Source organism: Halichoerus grypus, chromosome 2 (genome assembly GCF_964656455.1).
Source record: "Halichoerus grypus chromosome 2, mHalGry1.hap1.1, whole genome shotgun sequence".
Taxonomy (NCBI): Eukaryota; Metazoa; Chordata; class Mammalia; order Carnivora; family Phocidae; genus Halichoerus; species Halichoerus grypus.
In genome coordinates this window covers 137,316,564-137,334,601 of record NC_135713.1, presented here as the reverse complement: position 1 = coordinate 137,334,601, position 18,038 = coordinate 137,316,564, and the positions used below count along the sequence as shown (strand labels likewise).

Genomic DNA, 18,038 nt, shown 5'->3' with positions numbered 1-18,038 from the left:
ATGATCCCAGGGTCCTGGGATCAAGTCCCGCGTCGGACTCCCTGCTCAGTGGGGAGCCTGCTTCTCCCTCTCCCTCTGCCTGCCGCTCCCCCTGCTTGTGCTCTGTCTCTCAAATCAATAAATAAAATCTTTTAAAAAAACAGAAATCTATCTGCCCTATTTAGATGCTGTTGTTTAGCTTGAAATATAGATTAGTTTAATGGGAGACCTGGAAGGAGAGTTATAGAATTGTCCAGACAATTCTCTGCTCATCAAGCCAAGCACTGTACTTCGACTGGAGTATTTTGCCGTGATTGGTGGTATTACAGGGGAATAACAGGGTATAATAGCCATTTATTGATTGACTAAAGTGGTTGTGGGGGATGTAACTTGAGAGTGGAGGATTTGGGCCATGGAAGAAGGAAGGAAGTCCAGCCATTTTGGATTTCAGATGGTTCTGAGACAGCAGATGTTGGATCTGGAGCTAGTGAGAGTGTGTGAGTAGCTGGAGATTCTGAAGTCACAGGGGAGATGTTGAAGTCATTTGAATTCCTTCAGTTGGTAAAGCTGGAAAGGGAAATAGTCTAGGAAGCTATTTTCAGGGGCTTTGTTGTTAACTTTAGAGTGTAAACCACCTAACCCTGAATGAGCAGTCTGAGTTAAGAATCAATTGAGATTTGACAGTGCTAAAGAAATTAAGGTCAAATAAAAGAGAGAGAGAAATGGAGGAGGAAGGGTGATTGGCAATGGATTTAGGTGTGGGTGAGAATTAGGAGAATTAAGAAGGTGTGGGAGGGCGCCTAGTTGGCTCAGATGGTTACGCATCTGCCTTCGGCTCAGGTCATGATCCCAGGGTCCTGGGACCGAGTTCCGCATCGGGCTCCCTACTCAGCGGGGAGCCTGCTTCTCCCTTTGCCTCTCTTTCTCTCTCTCTCTCTGTCTCTCATGAATATATAAATAAAATAAAATCTTTAAAAAAAAAAAGGTGTGGGAGAATTAAGAGATTATGACAAAATGGAGGCTCTTGGATTTAATTTTTTGTGCGTTTGACTCTAAAGCTGTGCTGGGTGTTGTGGGAAAGGCAAAAGAGTGACATATTCAATCTCACCCATCAAGGACCTTCTAGTTTAATTAGGGAGGCGGACTAATGGACATAAAGTATTTAAATAATGTTTATTTAAACACAATATTAAAACATGCAAGGACCCTTCCTAATCTGCTAATGAATTAGTGGTGTTGGAGGGAAAAGAAAGGAGACTGTCACTTTTTACTTTTTTTGCAGATTTATGTATAGTTTATATGGGCCTTGATGATAAAGGAACATCACTGACATTATCTTTTGAGAGAACTGTATAACTTGATTTTAAGTTGAGACAATTCTCTGATTAAATTAGGTCACTCTCTCTACCAGAGACCCACCCCATTCCTTTCATCTGATGAATTTCTACTGTGTTACCATTAATTTTGCATTCTGGGATTTCTGGTCATAAGCGTTTGATTTCCTTAAAAACACAATGTTTAGAACACGTGCTTCAGCCTTGATCTGATAAGATATGAGAAGACTTGAGTTATTTGTATTGGCTAAAGACTTTTTTTTTTTTTAATTTATTTGTCAGAGAGAGAGAGAGAGCACAAGCAAGGAGAGGCAGAGGCAGAGGGAGAAGCAGACTCCCCGCTGAGCAGGGAGCCCGATGCGGGGCTCCATCCTAGGACCCTGGGATCATGACCCGCAGAAGGCAGACACTTAACAGACAGCCACCAAGGCGTCGGCTAAAGTCTCTCTTATCCATTCAAAGTGAATTAACTTCTAAAATAAATTATTTGGTGATATCTTTCAGTTTTGGATAACTTTATATTTCAGGTTCTTTTTAGAAGAGTCTGATACTTTAGCGATCTCAGTTTGTTATTTGTATGCTTTATCAATTTAAATTAAATTTAAACTACTAATTAAATTTATCAGGTAATTTAAATTAAAAAAATGTATTCATGTTAAAGCGATTTAAATAATATGAAGGGCGCCTGGGTGGCTCAGTCGTTAAGCGTCTGCCTTCGGCTCAGGTCATGATCCTAGGGTCCTGGGATCGAATCTCACATCAGGCTCCCTCCTCGAGGGGAAGCCTGCTTCTCCCTCTCCCACTCCCGCTGCTTGTGTTCCTGCTCTTGCTGTCTCTGTCTCTATCAAATAAATAAAATCTTAAAAAAAATTAAAAAAAAAATACAAAAGTAAGCCTTCCACTCTTGGTTGCTAGTCACACAGTTCTGTTCCCCAGAGGTAGCCTCTTAATTGCTAGTTTCTTATATATTCTTCCTGAGATATTCTATGCTTCTAAAACCTATATAAGTATATGTATATATTTTGGATAACAAATTTGCACCTTGTACCTTTGAGTCAGAACTAAATATTTTTTGTATTTGGTAACTGTGTAGGCAAGGTTCAGTACAGGATATAGAAATCAGTAGATATTTGAAGCAGGAAAGGATTTAGTACATGTATTTGGGGGGTGCCTGGCTGGCTCAGTTGGTAGAGCATGTGACTCATAATCTCAGGGTCGTGAGCTCAAGCCCCATGTTAGGCATGGAGCCTACTTAAAAAAATAAAATTAAAAATTAAAAAATAGATAAACCACCACAGGCAGTTGGGTCTTTCCACTTCGTCTTGCAGTGACTTCTGGAATAGTTGGAACTGGTTCAGTAGGGGACCTCGTCCCTCGGAGGCAGCTGTTGGAACTGCTGCAGCCCAAACAGCTCCTGGATACCAAGGGTCTAGAGAGGGAAGCTGCTAGCTGGAGCTAGATCAAGAGGGAGCTCGATCAAGAAGTTGGCACTACACACTCTGTTTCTTAATACCCGGGAAGCTTCAAGAAAGCAGCTTCTTTATTTTTTTTTAATTTTATTTTATTATGTTACGTTAATCACCATACATTACATCATTAGTTTTTGATGTAGTGTTCCATGATTCATTGTTTGCGTATAACACCCAGTGCTCCATGCAGAACGTGCCCTCTTTAGTAACCATCACCAGGCTAACCCATCCTCCCACCCCCCTCCCCTCTAGAACCCTCAGTTTGTTTCTCAGAGTCCATAGTCTCTCATGGTTCGTCTCCCCCTCCGATTTGCCCCCCTTCATTTTTCCCTTCCTACTATCTTCTTTTTTTTTTTTTTTTTTTTTAAATATAATGTATTATTTGTTTCAGAGGTACAGGTCTGTGATTCATCAGTCTTACACAATTCACAGCGCTCACCATAGCACATACCCTCCCCAGTGTCTATCACCCAGCCACCCCATCCCTCCCACCCCCACCACTCCAGCAACCCTCAGTTTGTTTCCTGAGATTAAGAATTCCTCATATCAGTGAGGTCATATGATACATGTCTTTCTCTGATTGACTTAAGGAAAGCAGCTTCTTAACCAATGGCAACAGCCTGAAGTCACCATAAGCTAACTTCTGCCTCATTTCCACCTTCCAGATGTGCAAATGCCTGTAATGGTGGAACCCAGTTCCCTTGGAGCTTCCTAGCAGCTAGGTAGGGGGGTAGGAAATGATAGGCAGAATAGGTGGAAAATACAGTTTTAAGCTTTCTGACCTCTGTAAGTAGAAGAGGGTGAGTTAGATGGGGAGAGTACCAGGGAAGGCTCTGTCACTGTAATACAGTTAATTGCTCGCCAGTTACTTTAAAATAGGGGTTGATTTGAATGGAACCCCCAAAGTGCTAACATTTGCTCAACTTTCTTGATGCTTTTGTTTTTTATTAGGACTGGGCCGAGCCTATGCCCTGGCTTTTGCAGAAAGAGGTGCATCCGTTGTTGGTAAGTTGATACATTTTTCTTTTCTTTTCTTTTCTTTTTTTTTTTAAGATTTTTATTTATTTATTTGACAGAGAGAGATAGCGAGAGCAGGAACACAAGCAGAGAGAGTTCGAGAGGGAGAACCAGGCTTCCCGCCAAGCAGGGAGCCCGATGCGGGGCTTGATCCCAGAACCCCGGGATCATGACCTGAGCCGAAGGCAGACGTTTAACGACTGAGCCACCCAGACGCCCCAGTACATTTTTCTTTTTAATGAGTAGCTTGTATGGAAAGTACTGTCGTCACAAGTCAGTCACCTTTGTCTTTACGTCAAATAGTTTGTCAAGGTCAAATTTCATCACTAATTATTTCTTCTGCCAGCAAAACTTTTCCTCCTTGAGGCTGACTCTCTAACTTACTTTTTTAGAGTAGACTAGTTTCACAGAATTTGCAGCCAAACAGAATTGATAAAGATGGTCAGGCATTCATTGTATAAAAGGAAATTCTTGAATTTGGAAAACTGTGAGCTGTAATTTTTTGAGACAGAAGGCTGGTTCAAGATGAATCCCTTTAAGTATAAATGTATTGATGAGAATAAGAAGTGCATTTTGAGGACTAGAAGTTTGGAGTCAGGGAATCCAGAGTATTTTTATTTTTTTCTTTTTAAACCTCTTTCATCAAAATTTTTTATATGGGAGCTTTTTCCAACAAATTGTTAAAAGTTTTCGTTGAAGGGACAGTTGCATGAATTTTATTATGGATCATCGGTTGGAAGATGCTGTATTGAAGGATCACAAGGTGGGAGGTTTTAGTAATTTAAATGTTTTGGCCTGGTATGATGTGGTGCATGCAGGAGTGGATTTGTCTGCCGCCAAGCCTTTGTGGGCAATAATTGAATGAGTGCTCAGTGCAGGGTAGGTAGGTAGGACAGACGATAGGGCCTAATATTTATTAGTCTCTAATTATTCCTGTGCAATATTCTATTTATATATATTTCCTGTGCAAAGAAGGTACTTTGTTCATTGGATCTTTTTTGTTGTTTGACATAGACTCTTTTGGAGGGGGGTGGGGGAGGGGACAGATGTGTCTTTGAAATTGGTTGAATAAATTCCTATTTTTTGTGGGATTAAGATATAATCTTAGTTTATAGATTATAAACTAATAATCTGTTGGGATAAAATTGTTGGCCCACAAGGACTTCCTAATGACAGTTTTTCTACCTCTTATTAAGGGAAAGAGAGAGACAAATTTCCCCCAATTTGTTTATGGAGACATGCATAACAAAAAGGTTATACACCCCGGTTTTCTAGACAAAGAACACTCAAGCAGAACATTTAATTATACTCTTCTCCCTCAGGGTAGATATGTAGCTTATCTTTATGGAAGGGACACAATCTTTGGATGTTCCTTGTTTAAAGACATATCCACCGTCTATTAATCCAATCTGCTTCTTGTGGCAAGCACAAATTTTGACATTGTGGTATTTAGCCAGAGGGTGTATAGTTCAGGCCCTGTTTGCCAGATTTTTGTAAGATACTTCATTGTCAGGGTCCACAGACCCATGTTGGTACTGTTTTTGTTTTTGTTTTTTTTCTATCCGTTACTTAATATTTTTACCTTATAACTTTTGATTTATCTACATTTTTTCTGCTCAATTCTGTACATGTAAGGACTCCCATTTTATCTTCTGTAGCTCCTAAAGGATTTAGAATATTTCCTCTGCAAAGAAGGTACTTTGTTCATTGGATCTTTTTTGTTGTTTGACATAGACTCTTCCTGGAGGGGAGTGGGAGAGGGGACAGGTGTGTCTTCGAGATTGGTCAAATAAATTCCTATTTTTTGTGGGATTAAGATATAATCTTAGTTTATAAACTTATTTTGTAAAGACTTTTATAGCAACATGTGTTCGTGTGGATCAGTTTTCCTGTATTGATCTCTTACTGCTGAATTTATTAAACAGGAGTTTTTGAGTTCTAACAAAAAGATAAAGAGGTCCAGTGTGTCTGTTTATTTTGTCATTGCAGCAAGCGCTGGTGAAGTCCAGCAGGACAGAAAGTTTGTATCTTGGAAAATCATTTGTCATACTTGGCTGAAGAGCCAGATTTCGTTTGGTTAAGGGGAAAAGTTGATCTATGTGAAACGGCTTAGCTTTTGGCTGATTTTTTTCTACTGCTTTTTTTCTGCGACCTACCTGTGAACTTTCTAGACCAACTGCAATTTGTGTTCTTCCCTGGCCACTGCTACCCCCTAGTTTAGCTTTTCAGATCCTGCTTCCAGCTTGCATCGCACACACTACTGTTTCTCGTTTGTTAGTTTTTGTTCTGCCCTGCGTATTTTTTTACATGAGTAAGAAAAAGTAGGGGAATAAATAAACCTGGGAGGGTATGACATCAGAGTATCTTGTCTATGAAAGAGTGATTCCTCCTAATTTTATGGCTAGCTCAGAGTTCCATAAGAAGTAAGACCAAAAGGATAGAGTAGCTTGTTTCTCATATAAGTCACCTTATGCTGGGTTATGCTGGGTTAACAAATCTCAATAGCTGACAATAGTAAAGAATTATTGCATGCTTTTGTGGCCTTTTAGCCTCCAGTCAACTGTGTCTCTGCTCTCAGTGTCTTCCTAATTTCAGGATCCCAACTAAAGGAGCAGCTTCTCTCTGGGACCTTGCTGTTCTTGGGATGGAGGGAGAATACCAGTGGATCCACTTGTTGCCTCCTAAATCTCTTCTGTGATAGCATGCCCCTGCCCTTCCCATTTCGTTGGCCAGAGGAAGTTCCTGGGCCAAGCATCACAAAAGATATTCTCTAACTTCATGTTAATATGATTGCTATGTTTTATATTCCGTAATATAAAGAATTATGGGACATCTCAGTCTGGTGTAAGAAGTGCTCAGCCTTTGGCTGATAGTTACAACAGGGATGTTCAGCGTTGTATAAACTACATCTTACAGGAAATGTTTACACATGCCTGAAGTGAATGTTGGTAATGGAATTGTTTTGGGCTTTTCTCAGTAGTTGCGTCATAGGCAGGACTCTGAGTCTTGAGTGTTCTCTTGAGGGCATGAACACAAAGATGACTCAAGTGGTCCAGCAAGAAGAACCTCTCTTTTGACCGTTAGAATGGCAGAACCTTTTCAATTCTTGAAGTGGAGAAGTAGCACCTTTGGGTAGTTGAAATCCTGATCCTTTTAGATGGGCATGATTTCTTTCCCGTGCTGCTGTGGCACAGTGGTTGGTAAAGATGACTCTTAGGTTCCCGAGGCCTGATGCCAGCGCCCGTCTTTTCAGCCCCTGTGTGATCCTCACAGCTGAAAGGGGAACCATGGTGGGAACACTGCCCTGCCTTCGAAGTCAGGTCATGCTTCCAGTCCTGGCTGTGCCGCATAACCACATGGCCTCTCTCACTGTTAGTAGCCACCTTATCGAGCTTCGAGCATTATGGTGGGGGTTAAGTGACATCAAAAACAAGGCCTTTGTAAAGGGAAGAGAACCGAGCCAATGGTAGGGACCGCCCGCCATGCGCTAGGTGCTATGCTCATGACCTGGATGCGTCAAAGTGAGCCTGAGTCTTGCCCACTCAAGGGCATTCTAGCCTCCTTACATAAGACGTGTTTCTTTTGTAGGTTCTTTTTTTTAATTTTTATTTTATTATGTTATGTTAATCACTATACATTACATCATTAGTTTTTGACGTAGTGTTCCATGATTCATTGTTTGTGCGTAACACCCAGTGCTCCATGCAGAACGTGCCCTCTTTAATACCCATCACCAGGTTAACCCATCCTCCCACCCCCCTCCCCTCTAGACCCTCAGTTTGTTTCTCAGAGTCCATAGTCTCTCATGGTTCGTCTCCCCCTCCGAATTCCCCCCCTTCATTCTTCCCCTCCTGCTATCTTCTTCTTCTTTTTTTTTTTTAACATATAATGTATTATTTGTTTCAGAGGTACAGGTCTATGATTCAGATTTCTTTAAGGATCTTTTGTAGATTCTTAAAGAAAAGAGCCTGCCTTAGGCACTGATGTATTCTCTCAAGTGTAAGCTTAGTGCTTTGCTTAGTGATCAGTCAAGACATACATGCTGAGACTGGTGTGGCCACTCTGGAGAAGAGTATGGCAGGTCCTCACCAAGCTCAAAATAGAGCTACCCTATGGTCTAGCAATTGCACTAGTAGGTATTTACCCAAAGAATACAAAAATACACATTCGAAGGAGTGCATGCACCCTGATATTTATAGTAGCATTATGAACAATAGCCAAACTGTGGAAACAGCCCAGATGCCCATCGAGTGATGAATGGATAAAGAAGACACACACACACACACACACACACACACACACACACACACACACACACTGGAATACTACTCAGCCATCAAAAAGAATGAAATCTTGCCATTTGCAGTGTTGTGGATGGAGCTAGAGCATGCTGTGGTAAGGGAAATGAGTCAATCAGAGAAAGACAACAGATGATTTCATTCATGTGGAATTTAAGAAACACAACGGATGAACTTACGGGAGAGGGAGAAAGAGGGAGGGAAATAAATCATGAGAGACTTTTTTTTTTTTTACTATTTTATTTATTTATTTGACAGAGAGAGACACAGCGAGAGAAGGAACACAAGCAGGGGGAGTGGGAGAGGGAGAAGCAGGCTTCCTGCTGAGCAGGGAGCCTGATGCAGGGCTCGATCCCAGGACCCTGGGATCATGACCTGAGCAGAAGGCAGATGCTTAACGACTGAGCCACCCAGGCGCCCCAGTCATGAGAGACTCTTAACAACAAAGAACAATGTGAGGGTTGATGGAGGGCGGTGGGTGGGGGAGGGGCTAGATGGGGGATGGGCACTAAGGAGGGCACTTGTGATGAGCGCTGGGTGTTGTGCGTAAGTGATGAACCACTGAACTTTACTCCTGAAACCAATGTTGAACTGAATGCCAACTAACTAGAATTTAAATTAAACAAATAAATACATAAAGGGGAAAAAAGACATACATGCTGATTAAATGAATAAGTTATATGGCACATGGAGAAAGATCACAAGAAGGCACGTGTGGATTCCAGCATATAATAAATGAGCTATATGTACAATGCCCACAGCTTCCCCAGGTGCTTCTTATGACTATCACGAATCCAGGTTATGGGGGCAGCCTTTAAAAATAGCTTTAGAATAGCTCTGGACTGTTTATCATTTTTAAATGATAGAAAAACTAAAAATAAGGGCACCTGGGTGGCTCAGTCGGTTAAGTGTCTGCCTTCAGCTCAGGTCATGATCCCAGGGTCAGCAGGGAGTCTGCTTCTCCCTCTCCCTCTGCCTGCCACTCTGCCTACTTGTGATCTCTCTCTCTGTCAAATAAATAAATAAAATCTTAAAAAAGAATAAGGAAAACTAAAAATATTTTATACAGTTAATAGACAACATCATATGGACTCCTTTATTCGTCCAACAGTTATTTATTGGGTGCTTGTCATGTAGCAAGCCCTGTTCTGGGAGCTGAGGGGATGGAGTGGGGTCCCTGTTTTCATAGAGATTACCATTCTAGTTAGGGGGGCATTGGGGAAACACAGTCAATACGTATATAAAACCGTATCAGATAATGAAGAGTGCTGTGGAGAAAAAGAGTGAATGGGCTGGAAGAGAACTCTGAGGAGGGACCTGGGGGCAGGGAAGGATTGTGCCAGGAGAAGACCCGGGGCCCAGCTGGTGCCTCAGTCTTGAGGCGGGAGCAGACTAACTTGTGTTCAAGGTCAGCAAGAGGGCCATTGCAGCGGGAGCAAGGTCATCGAGGGGAGCAAAACTCGGAGATGAGAACAGAGGTCACAGAAAGCCAGATTGTGTCAGATCCTTTAGCTTTGAGTCAGGACGGGCTTTTACCTTGATTGAGATGGGAAGCCATTGGTGAATGGAAATAGAGGGACAGCATGACCTGATTTAAGCTTTAAATGGATGGTTCTGATTTCTGTGTAGAGATTGACTGCGGGAGAGCAAGAGTGCAAGTGGAGGATGATGAGGTCATTGGGGCTTTTATACTATTAACTCTTTTTGTACATTCTTAGGCTTTTTCCATTAAAGAGAGAGAGAACGAAGAGGAAGCAGAGAGTCCTATCAAGATACTGCAATAATCCACATAAGAGATGGTGGTGATTTAAATAGGTCATAGGGGTGAAGGTGGTACAAAGAGGTTAAATTCTAGGTATATTTTGGAGGTAGATATGGCAGGGTTTGCTGATTTGCTTATGTGGGTTGCAAGGGAAGGGGAAGATAGGGGCCATTTACTGAGACCGGGAAAGACTGTAGGAGGACCGGATGGGCAGGGAGGAGATGTTCCTGCTAGACTTTCAGATGGAGGTATTCCGTAGGCAGTGGCAGACAAGACTGTAGTTGGGGGACAGGTTACAACTATGTAAATCTGAATATTCTCAGTTTATAAATGGTATTTGAAGCCAGGAGGCTGGATCACATTACCCAGGTAGTGAGTATAGACGAGCAGGAGAAGAGGTCCAAGGACAGAACTCTGGATGATGTTTCTAATTTTCCCCTTTTTTCTCTCGGTAAGGATGCCTTTGATGCCATCTTGTTGTTCAGACAAAGAAAATCAGATACAGGAGCCTAATTTAAGACCCTGCTGTCTAAACTATCACTGCATTTTGTGACCCCTTACATATTTAGAAGCACGATGGCCATGCTGGAGAGGCTTTTTGATGAACGAGAGTGATTGTATCTTTCAGCCAAACAGTGAAAACAGTATGGCAACTCCGTGTCGTTCCCTTTTTGTTTAGTGGAAAAAATTGTTTTTAGGATAAAAGAAACTTGCTTACAACATTAGAGGAACAGAGTGGCATTGTGGTAGGTCCAGGTTCTAGTCTGGATTTTGCCATTTCATGCAGCTTTGGAGCCTGGGGCAAGTCACCTAGCCCTTCCCGACTTTCCTCAGCCGAGAAACTGGGAACAGCTGTTCTGCCAGTGTTCCCCAAAGCTCTGTCGAGATCAAAGGCTGCAGTGTACCCCCTGGTTCTTTGAAAATGTCAAGTATGCATATACCAGTATAAGGTACGAATGGTATTTTAAAACTTTATTATTATTATTCCTTAGAATTTTAGCCATCCATTTAATGGTAACAGTGTCACCTAGTATGGATACATTTTTCTTTGCATGTAATTGCAAAAAGATCTTTTCACATTGTTGCTATCCCAGGCTTTCACTGTGTAACCTGAGAAGTGCTTTTCTAGTTCAGGTTGTAACCCTGTGATTTAAGTTTGGTGACAGTGGCGTGATGAATGGGGCCAGTGTTCATGGAGTACATTCTAGTATAGAGACTTGTCTTGAATAAATCTGTTCTGATACTGTTTAACTGCATGGCACTGATCTCAGTAAATTATTTACCCAGGCTTCAGGGCTTACCTGTTTGGTTGCACTTTGAACAATTTCCACTTGAGGGTAGTGTTCCATTGCCCAATGGAGCAATTCTTTCTAAACATCCCATTTGCTTTTGAACTTTGCCTTACTTAGTTAAAAAGGCTCTTAAAAGACTGTTAGCTGCATGTCTTAAACTGCTGATATTTTTTACTGGTTGTTTCCTGTCATTTGAGTAATTTCATGGAAATGAACAATTAAGAGAATTTAGTCTTGAGAATCTTTTTTTAATCTCTTGAGGGATAATGTAAGCCTCTTTCCATTATTTTGTGTCTTCATACCAGTTTTTATTTGCAGTAAGACGGTAAGACTACATGGTAGAAAAATAGATTCCAGTCCACCTTCTGAAAAACCTTTTTCCTTAAAAAAGTTATATGAAAACACATTTGACTTAGCTGATTTTCGGTGTGGCTAGGCATTGGCTTTTTCCCTGCCTCATTCCCTTATCTTTAACCACCCAATCCCATCGAGCCTTCACCCGAATGAAAAAAAGAAAAAAAAAAGGGATTGAGAGAGAGGAGAGAAACATTCTTTTTTTTTTTTTTTTTTTTTTAAGATTTTATTTATTTGACAGAGAGAGACACAGCAAGAGAGGGAACACAAGCAGGGGGAGTGGGAGAGGGAGAAGCAGGCTTCCCGCTGAGCAGGGAGTCCGACGCGGGGCTCGATCCCAGGACCCTGGGATCATGACCTGAGCCGAAGGCAGACGCTTAACGACTGAGCCACCCAGGTGCCCTGAGAGAAACATTCTTAAAAAGAAAAAAAAAATCTTGTTTTTTTTTTTTCCCCAGATGTGGCAACCATCAATTTGATAATATTAAAAGGCTTTAAATTTTAGTATATTACCATGTGTTTATTAACTAGTAATTTTTTTACTGTTGTTCCTCTAAATTTATGTAATAATATTATTACAAAATACTCATTTTGCAATGTAAATTATTTCTTTGTCCCAAGTGTTTTTATTAAATTGTTTTTTTCAAGTTATTTGGAATTGATCTATGCATCTTCTCATTAGTTTTGGCATGTTATTTTGTAAATTTTACCTTAAATTGTGACATACACTAACTCTGTTATTTGTCCCCATTATTTAGTTCTGTTGGTCTTTATGTACTTGTTGCTGAAATCTGTATATTACTCTAGCCAACCCATACTTTAACGTTCAGTAGATGAGAAAGTCTTTGAGGACCAGCACCATTCTCCTATGTCTTAGTGCCCCTCTGTAGTAATTTCCTTGCAAATAGTAAACGCTTGATGAATCTTTGTATCTGTATAATTGGACACAGCGAGATGTTATGCGGTGAGTATGGTCAGTTGTTAAACATCTAACGATGGAGTCATGGTATCAATTAGTGGCTGAACACGTTTGAGTTCTGTATATAGTTTCTGATCTCTGTTAACAAATAATTTTTATTTCTTTTATGGTAGACCCTAATACAGTTTGTTTTATGAATATTTTTCTTCTTTTTGCTGGAAGTGGGTTGAATCATATTCTTTTGTCTTTTCAAAAAAGAAAAAGCATTGCAAAGTTAAAAATCTCGTGACCTGAACCTGCGTTTAAATATTTTTGCTGCTTCATATATATCTCTCTCTAGAAACAAAGGGCCATGTTTGAAAGTATATATGTATCTCCTGGCATGTTTCATAAGACGGGGATAGGGTCGGAAGGAACTGAAGAGGTGACAAAAGAAATACACTCACAATGGGATTTTATTTCCAGTTCGTATTTTGAGGTTGAGAAATGAGTTCTTGTTTGTTTTTGCATTGCAGTGAATGACTTAGGAGGGGACATCAAGGGATTGAGTAAAGGCTCCTTAGCAGCTGCTGATAAGGTTGTTGAAGAAATAAGAAGTAAAGGTGGAAAAGCCGTGGCCAACTATGGTATGGTATTTGAAAGAGCTATACTCTTCTTGCATTTTCCTTCAACTAATGCTGTTGTTCACATTAATAATCATTGAGCAAATGTCTCAGCATTCCAGTGTGATTATGAGATTAGATTTTCTCTGAGTTAGCCAAATCTGTTTGGCTGTCTATTTTATATAATATATGAGGTTTTTAAAAACTTTGGATGTAGGTTATTTCATTAGTCTTAACTTTTAGCATATTGTTTAACATTTTTATTAATCAGTGCATGATAAAATCAGTAAATTATTAATGATGTGGATAGGAATATGCTCTTGTTCTTGACAGACCCGTTTTAGCTACAGAATAACATTAGATTCTTCTTTTAAAATTGTTTTAGAAAAATTCTTATGGTAATATAGCATAGGAAGTAAAATGCCTCCTTTCTGGTATCCAAGCACCAAGTTCCATTTTGCACAAGTAATCATTGTTCTTTGTAACTTTCTTACCTTTATAAAAACATAAGAGTCAAAGTTAGGCATTAAAATAAAGCCATGAGGAAAAACAGCATTTGATGTATCGATTCTAATAGTATCTGTAAGGAACCTTCTCGAATAGATTTACTTTAAAAGGTGAGTGCTTATTGACTTTTCTGCAAATTAGATTGTTTTTATTAGCCAGAGGTAAAATTAGATTGCCAGTCACTTGATTTTGAAATTTTAAAGGAAAGGAAATAGGATATGATTTGTTTTGAGTGTTCTAGGGAATAATGAGACAGATATTTTAGTATCTTCTTTTCTCACTGAGGATCTACAAAAATGTTTTCAACTTTTTTTTTTTTTTAATTTCTGGAGTTTAAAAAATCTATTTTATAATGAGAAAAATTCCAGACTCTCTCTCTTGCCTCTCCCCCCAGTTTTGATATGCAACCCATATCAATCAATCAAGATGCAGTTAGGAAAACAGAAGCCCCTGCAGGTGTCCCAAGTGTGAAGGGTTTTCATACAAAGAATTAGAGGCTTGCGTAACCATTGCAAGGGCTGGGTACGTGCATGTCAAGGAAACTGTGGATGACCTTGTCAGGTTCTCGTGGCTCAGCAATCTTTCATCTGCACTCTGCTCCAAGATTTGCCTGCATGTGCAGGCTTCTCCTACTTCTTCATTCTTTAGATGGGTGCCTGTTTTTGGCAGATCTAACTCAGGACTATATGGATCTCAAGGAAGGGAATATATTTCCTGGCTCCTCCCCAGTGATTGCAGAGAATATAGAGAGAGACAGTGGGATGTTGATACCAGATCATTTGACACACAACTCTGGGGATATGAGCTCTTCCCCCGGGGCTGACGAGCAGAAAAGAAGAAAGCCACTCTATTTTATTGAGCTTTGCTTTTTGTACTTAGTAATGTACAAATAGTAGATTTGTTTACATATGTAGTTATAGAGCATTGAACATGCTTTTTCAAATTAAACATGTACCTCCTTGCCTCCCTTGTAAATTCTGATTTGCATCTTTAAGGGGAAGTGCCTCTGGGACTATTTAAAATTAAATACAAATTGAACAGTTAAATACTCAGTTTGTCTGTCATACTAGCCACATTTCAAGGGCTCAGTAGCCACATGTGGATAGTGGCTACTGTGTTACTATAGTAATAAGACATTTCCATCCTCACAGAAAGTTGTTTTAGACAGTGTTGTTTTGGATAGTATTTGCCAAAATGTTATTTATTCCCCTCTCCATTTTTTTATTTTATTTATTTTTTGGTACTTTAAAGAATTGTTTTAGGGGATACATTTCCTTTGTAACATTAGATCGTCTATATTTTGATTTGTTATGTGCCTGCAAATATAAATTTGTTTTTGTGGAAATGAATTCTGTTGAGTGAATAGTATTTGTCATGTGCTCTGATCCACAGAATTTAGAAGTTATTTCTGAGGGATATTACTGATGTTTTGTAACTAATTTTCCTTTCCTCCAGATTCGGTGGAAGCAGGAGAGAAGGTTGTGAGGACAGCACTAGAAGCTTTTGGAAGAATAGGTGATGTTTCTTTGTGTTTATGGTACTAACAGAGCAGCTTCTACCTTCCTAATCAAATTTTTTTATTTTACTTTTGTTTATAAGAAATTCCTTCTTTCTTTATAGCCAAGGTTTTATTTATATTTATTTATTTATATAGCCAAGTTTTTAGATTTCTTTTACAAATTAATTATTTTACATACCCTACCTTATTCCACAAAAGGCTCGAGGTGGCATTTTTTATGCAAAAATGTGTTGAGTTTGTTTTATATTTTTTTGGACTTAAAAACTTTAAAAAACTTACGAGCATTTTCTGAGCTCTTTATGAAAATTTAATTATATCCCAAATATGTTTATAAAACAAATATTTTGGCAGTAGAGGACCCTGTGGAATCTTTTAGACAATTATGATTTGGATCATAAAGATTCAATACCTTGTGAATTGATTAAGATGAATTATATGTAATAAAAATCTTTATTTTTCAGAAAGAAGGATTTCAAATGTGTCGTTCAGTTTATCCCTCTCTAGATAGTCTTCCTGGTTTAGTTCCACACGTTCCTAGTAAAAGGTTATTTTAAAAAATTTTTTTATTTTTAGTGAAAGGTTATTGAATTACTATAGGGAAACATTCCTGCGGATAAGCCCAACATGTTTACATTCTGGAAGACATTAATTTTTGTAATTTGAATGTGCTCCTCCGCCTTTTTTTTTTTTTTTGTCTAGCAGATTTATTTTTCTGATTATGTTGGGTTGAGCTTATAAGGGACTTGTTCACATGGAATTTGACAGAGGGATGGAGGCCACAAAGGCATGAAGTTATAGGGTGAGAACAGCCCTAAGATGATGGTTGAGCCTTAAAAAAAAAATGATTCCTTTTTTTTTTTTAAATAATAATAATGAGAATACAATTATGTATTAAGATAGTCCACCAGTTTCTACCTCTAATAGTTTCCTTTCTGGAATTTTGACTCTTGAGTGGCAAAGAAAAATCTTTTAAACTTTGAACTTTCTGAGTGAATTCTGAGGTTAAGTGAGGGATAGCTTGTGGTTACCGTTGAATGCTGAGAACCTAAGAGTTGGGCAACGGCTGATTCTATCTTCTATCAGTAAGCTGGTAGAATTTTGGCATAAGGTGGAGGTGGAGACATTTACATATGTAAATTTGAGAGGAAAACTCTGACATGATGAGATACTTGTGAATCAGGTTTTTTTGTGTGTTTTGTTTTGCTATAGGTATAAAATTTTTGTTCTGATAGCACTCTTCTGCTACTATTATTATTTACTTTTCCATGGTGGGGAGAAAAAGCCCAATTTTGAAAGAAATAGAGTTGTAAGCCCATGCAAATTAATATGCTTGTTTTTATGTTTGTGACTTGGATTTTTTTTATATTGTAGATGTTGTGGTCAACAATGCCGGGTGAGTATTTCTTTTTTTCATTTTGAGTAGGATGATAATGTCCATGCAAAGTTTTTGGGTGTTTTAAAAGTGGATGCTCCTCCTTCTAACCTATGTAATATCATTGTTTTTAGAATTCTGAGGGACAATTCTTTTGGTAGGATAAGTGACGAAGACTGGGGTAAGTTGTTTGTAACATAGGTCTCTGTGGGGCAAAGCTATCCATTTAGCCTTTTTACTATTTGAGACATTTGTACATTTAAGGAGAAACCTGCTTCTGCCTACTTTTGCTTCTGCTGATGTCGATGACAAACATGATGAATAAGCTTTACAGCCGAAAATGACCACAACAGTTGGAAGTAACCTATTTTCTTTTAACATTAATAAATGAAAACTTTTAAAATCATTTGGCAGAAGTTACCTGAAAAGATTGTGTGTCTTTCAATTCGCTTTCCCCTTTATCTTCTTGAGAAGTTGTTTGCATTTTCCAGCCGTATTAACTCTAACAGTCTGACACATGCTTAGCTACTTGTGCGATTCTTATTTCAAGAACAAGAGCAGGATATGGAAAGGAGTCTGGGGCCCTGAAAATGTTGGAGATCTGAGAATTGGGGGGGGACCCCTAGATGTAATTTTGAGGCTTCTAATGAGTAGGGGAAAAATCCCATTAGGAATGCCACATTAGAAAGATTGAGTTTAAATAAATCACTTTTTATTTTCTGTTTGCTCTTCATACCTTTACTTTCTTTTCTTTTTTTAAAAGATTTTATTTATTTATTTGAGAGAGGGAAAGAGAGAGAGAGAGAGCACAAGCAGGGGGGAGGGGCAGAGGGAGAGGGAGAAACAGACTTCCTCCTGAGCAGGGAGCCCAATGCTGGACTTGATCCCAGGACCAGCTTTATGTGTAAAATTCTTGAATGTTTGTATTAGTGGATTTTTATATAAAGTAGGCATAAATTAAAGATGGCATTGTATTTAGATGTGTACAGGGATTATAGTAATTTTATCATAAATTATAGGGAGAATGGGTATGAACTGTTGATTGGTTACATAATTGGGACAGAAGCAAAAATGGTACCTCTTGGAGCAATATGACAGTAGTTGATTTTGAATGCTCAGTATAAAATGAACATCTTTGTATAAATAAATCATTGCTTATGTTGATTCTGAGACATGCCTATCTAATTTTTGACAAAGTATCTAATAAAAATATTGTTTTAGATATAATCCACAGAGTCCATTTGCGAGGCTCATTCCAAGTTACTCGGGCAGCTTGGGATCATATGAAGAAACAGAAGTTTGGAAGGTAGAGTTGTGTGTGACTGTCGGGGGTGGGGGGTCAGGGATGCTGTGCGTGGGTCCTTGTGTACAGGGAGAGATAAGTGCTTTGATAGTGAGGAAGATCTAGTCAGAGAAGCGCAGGCTTTTAATGTACTCTTGGCATATACCCTCTCATTAAATTGGTGTCACTTAGTCGAGGATTCGCTGAGCTGGCCAACTTTATATTTCTTTTCACCTCCTACTTTTCAGTTTGAACGGATTTCCTGGTGTTCTCTGATATTCTAGCAGTATACAAACGGTGAGGATTCAGCTGTACTTCATTCTCTAACCGAA

General features: G+C 39.2%; 1 protein-coding gene and 1 non-coding gene across 2 annotated transcripts in view; both read left to right on the top strand.

The window, feature by feature from the left end:
* Positions 1-18,038, top strand: part of HSD17B4 (hydroxysteroid 17-beta dehydrogenase 4) — an 89,208-nt gene that overhangs the window by 2,089 nt on the left and 69,081 nt on the right. The window contains exons 2-7 of the mRNA XM_078067593.1: positions 3,734-3,787; positions 12,940-13,050; positions 14,989-15,048; positions 16,424-16,445; positions 16,559-16,605; positions 17,646-17,730. Coding sequence (XP_077923719.1) covers positions 3,734-3,787; positions 12,940-13,050; positions 14,989-15,048; positions 16,424-16,445; positions 16,559-16,605; positions 17,646-17,730 — 379 coding nt within the window. The remainder of the gene's footprint in view (positions 1-3,733; positions 3,788-12,939; positions 13,051-14,988; positions 15,049-16,423; positions 16,446-16,558; positions 16,606-17,645; positions 17,731-18,038) is intronic.
* TRNAM-CAU (transfer RNA methionine (anticodon CAU)) lies at positions 2,483-2,555 on the top strand. Its single transcript has one exon. It is a non-coding gene; the product is annotated as a tRNA-Met (tRNA).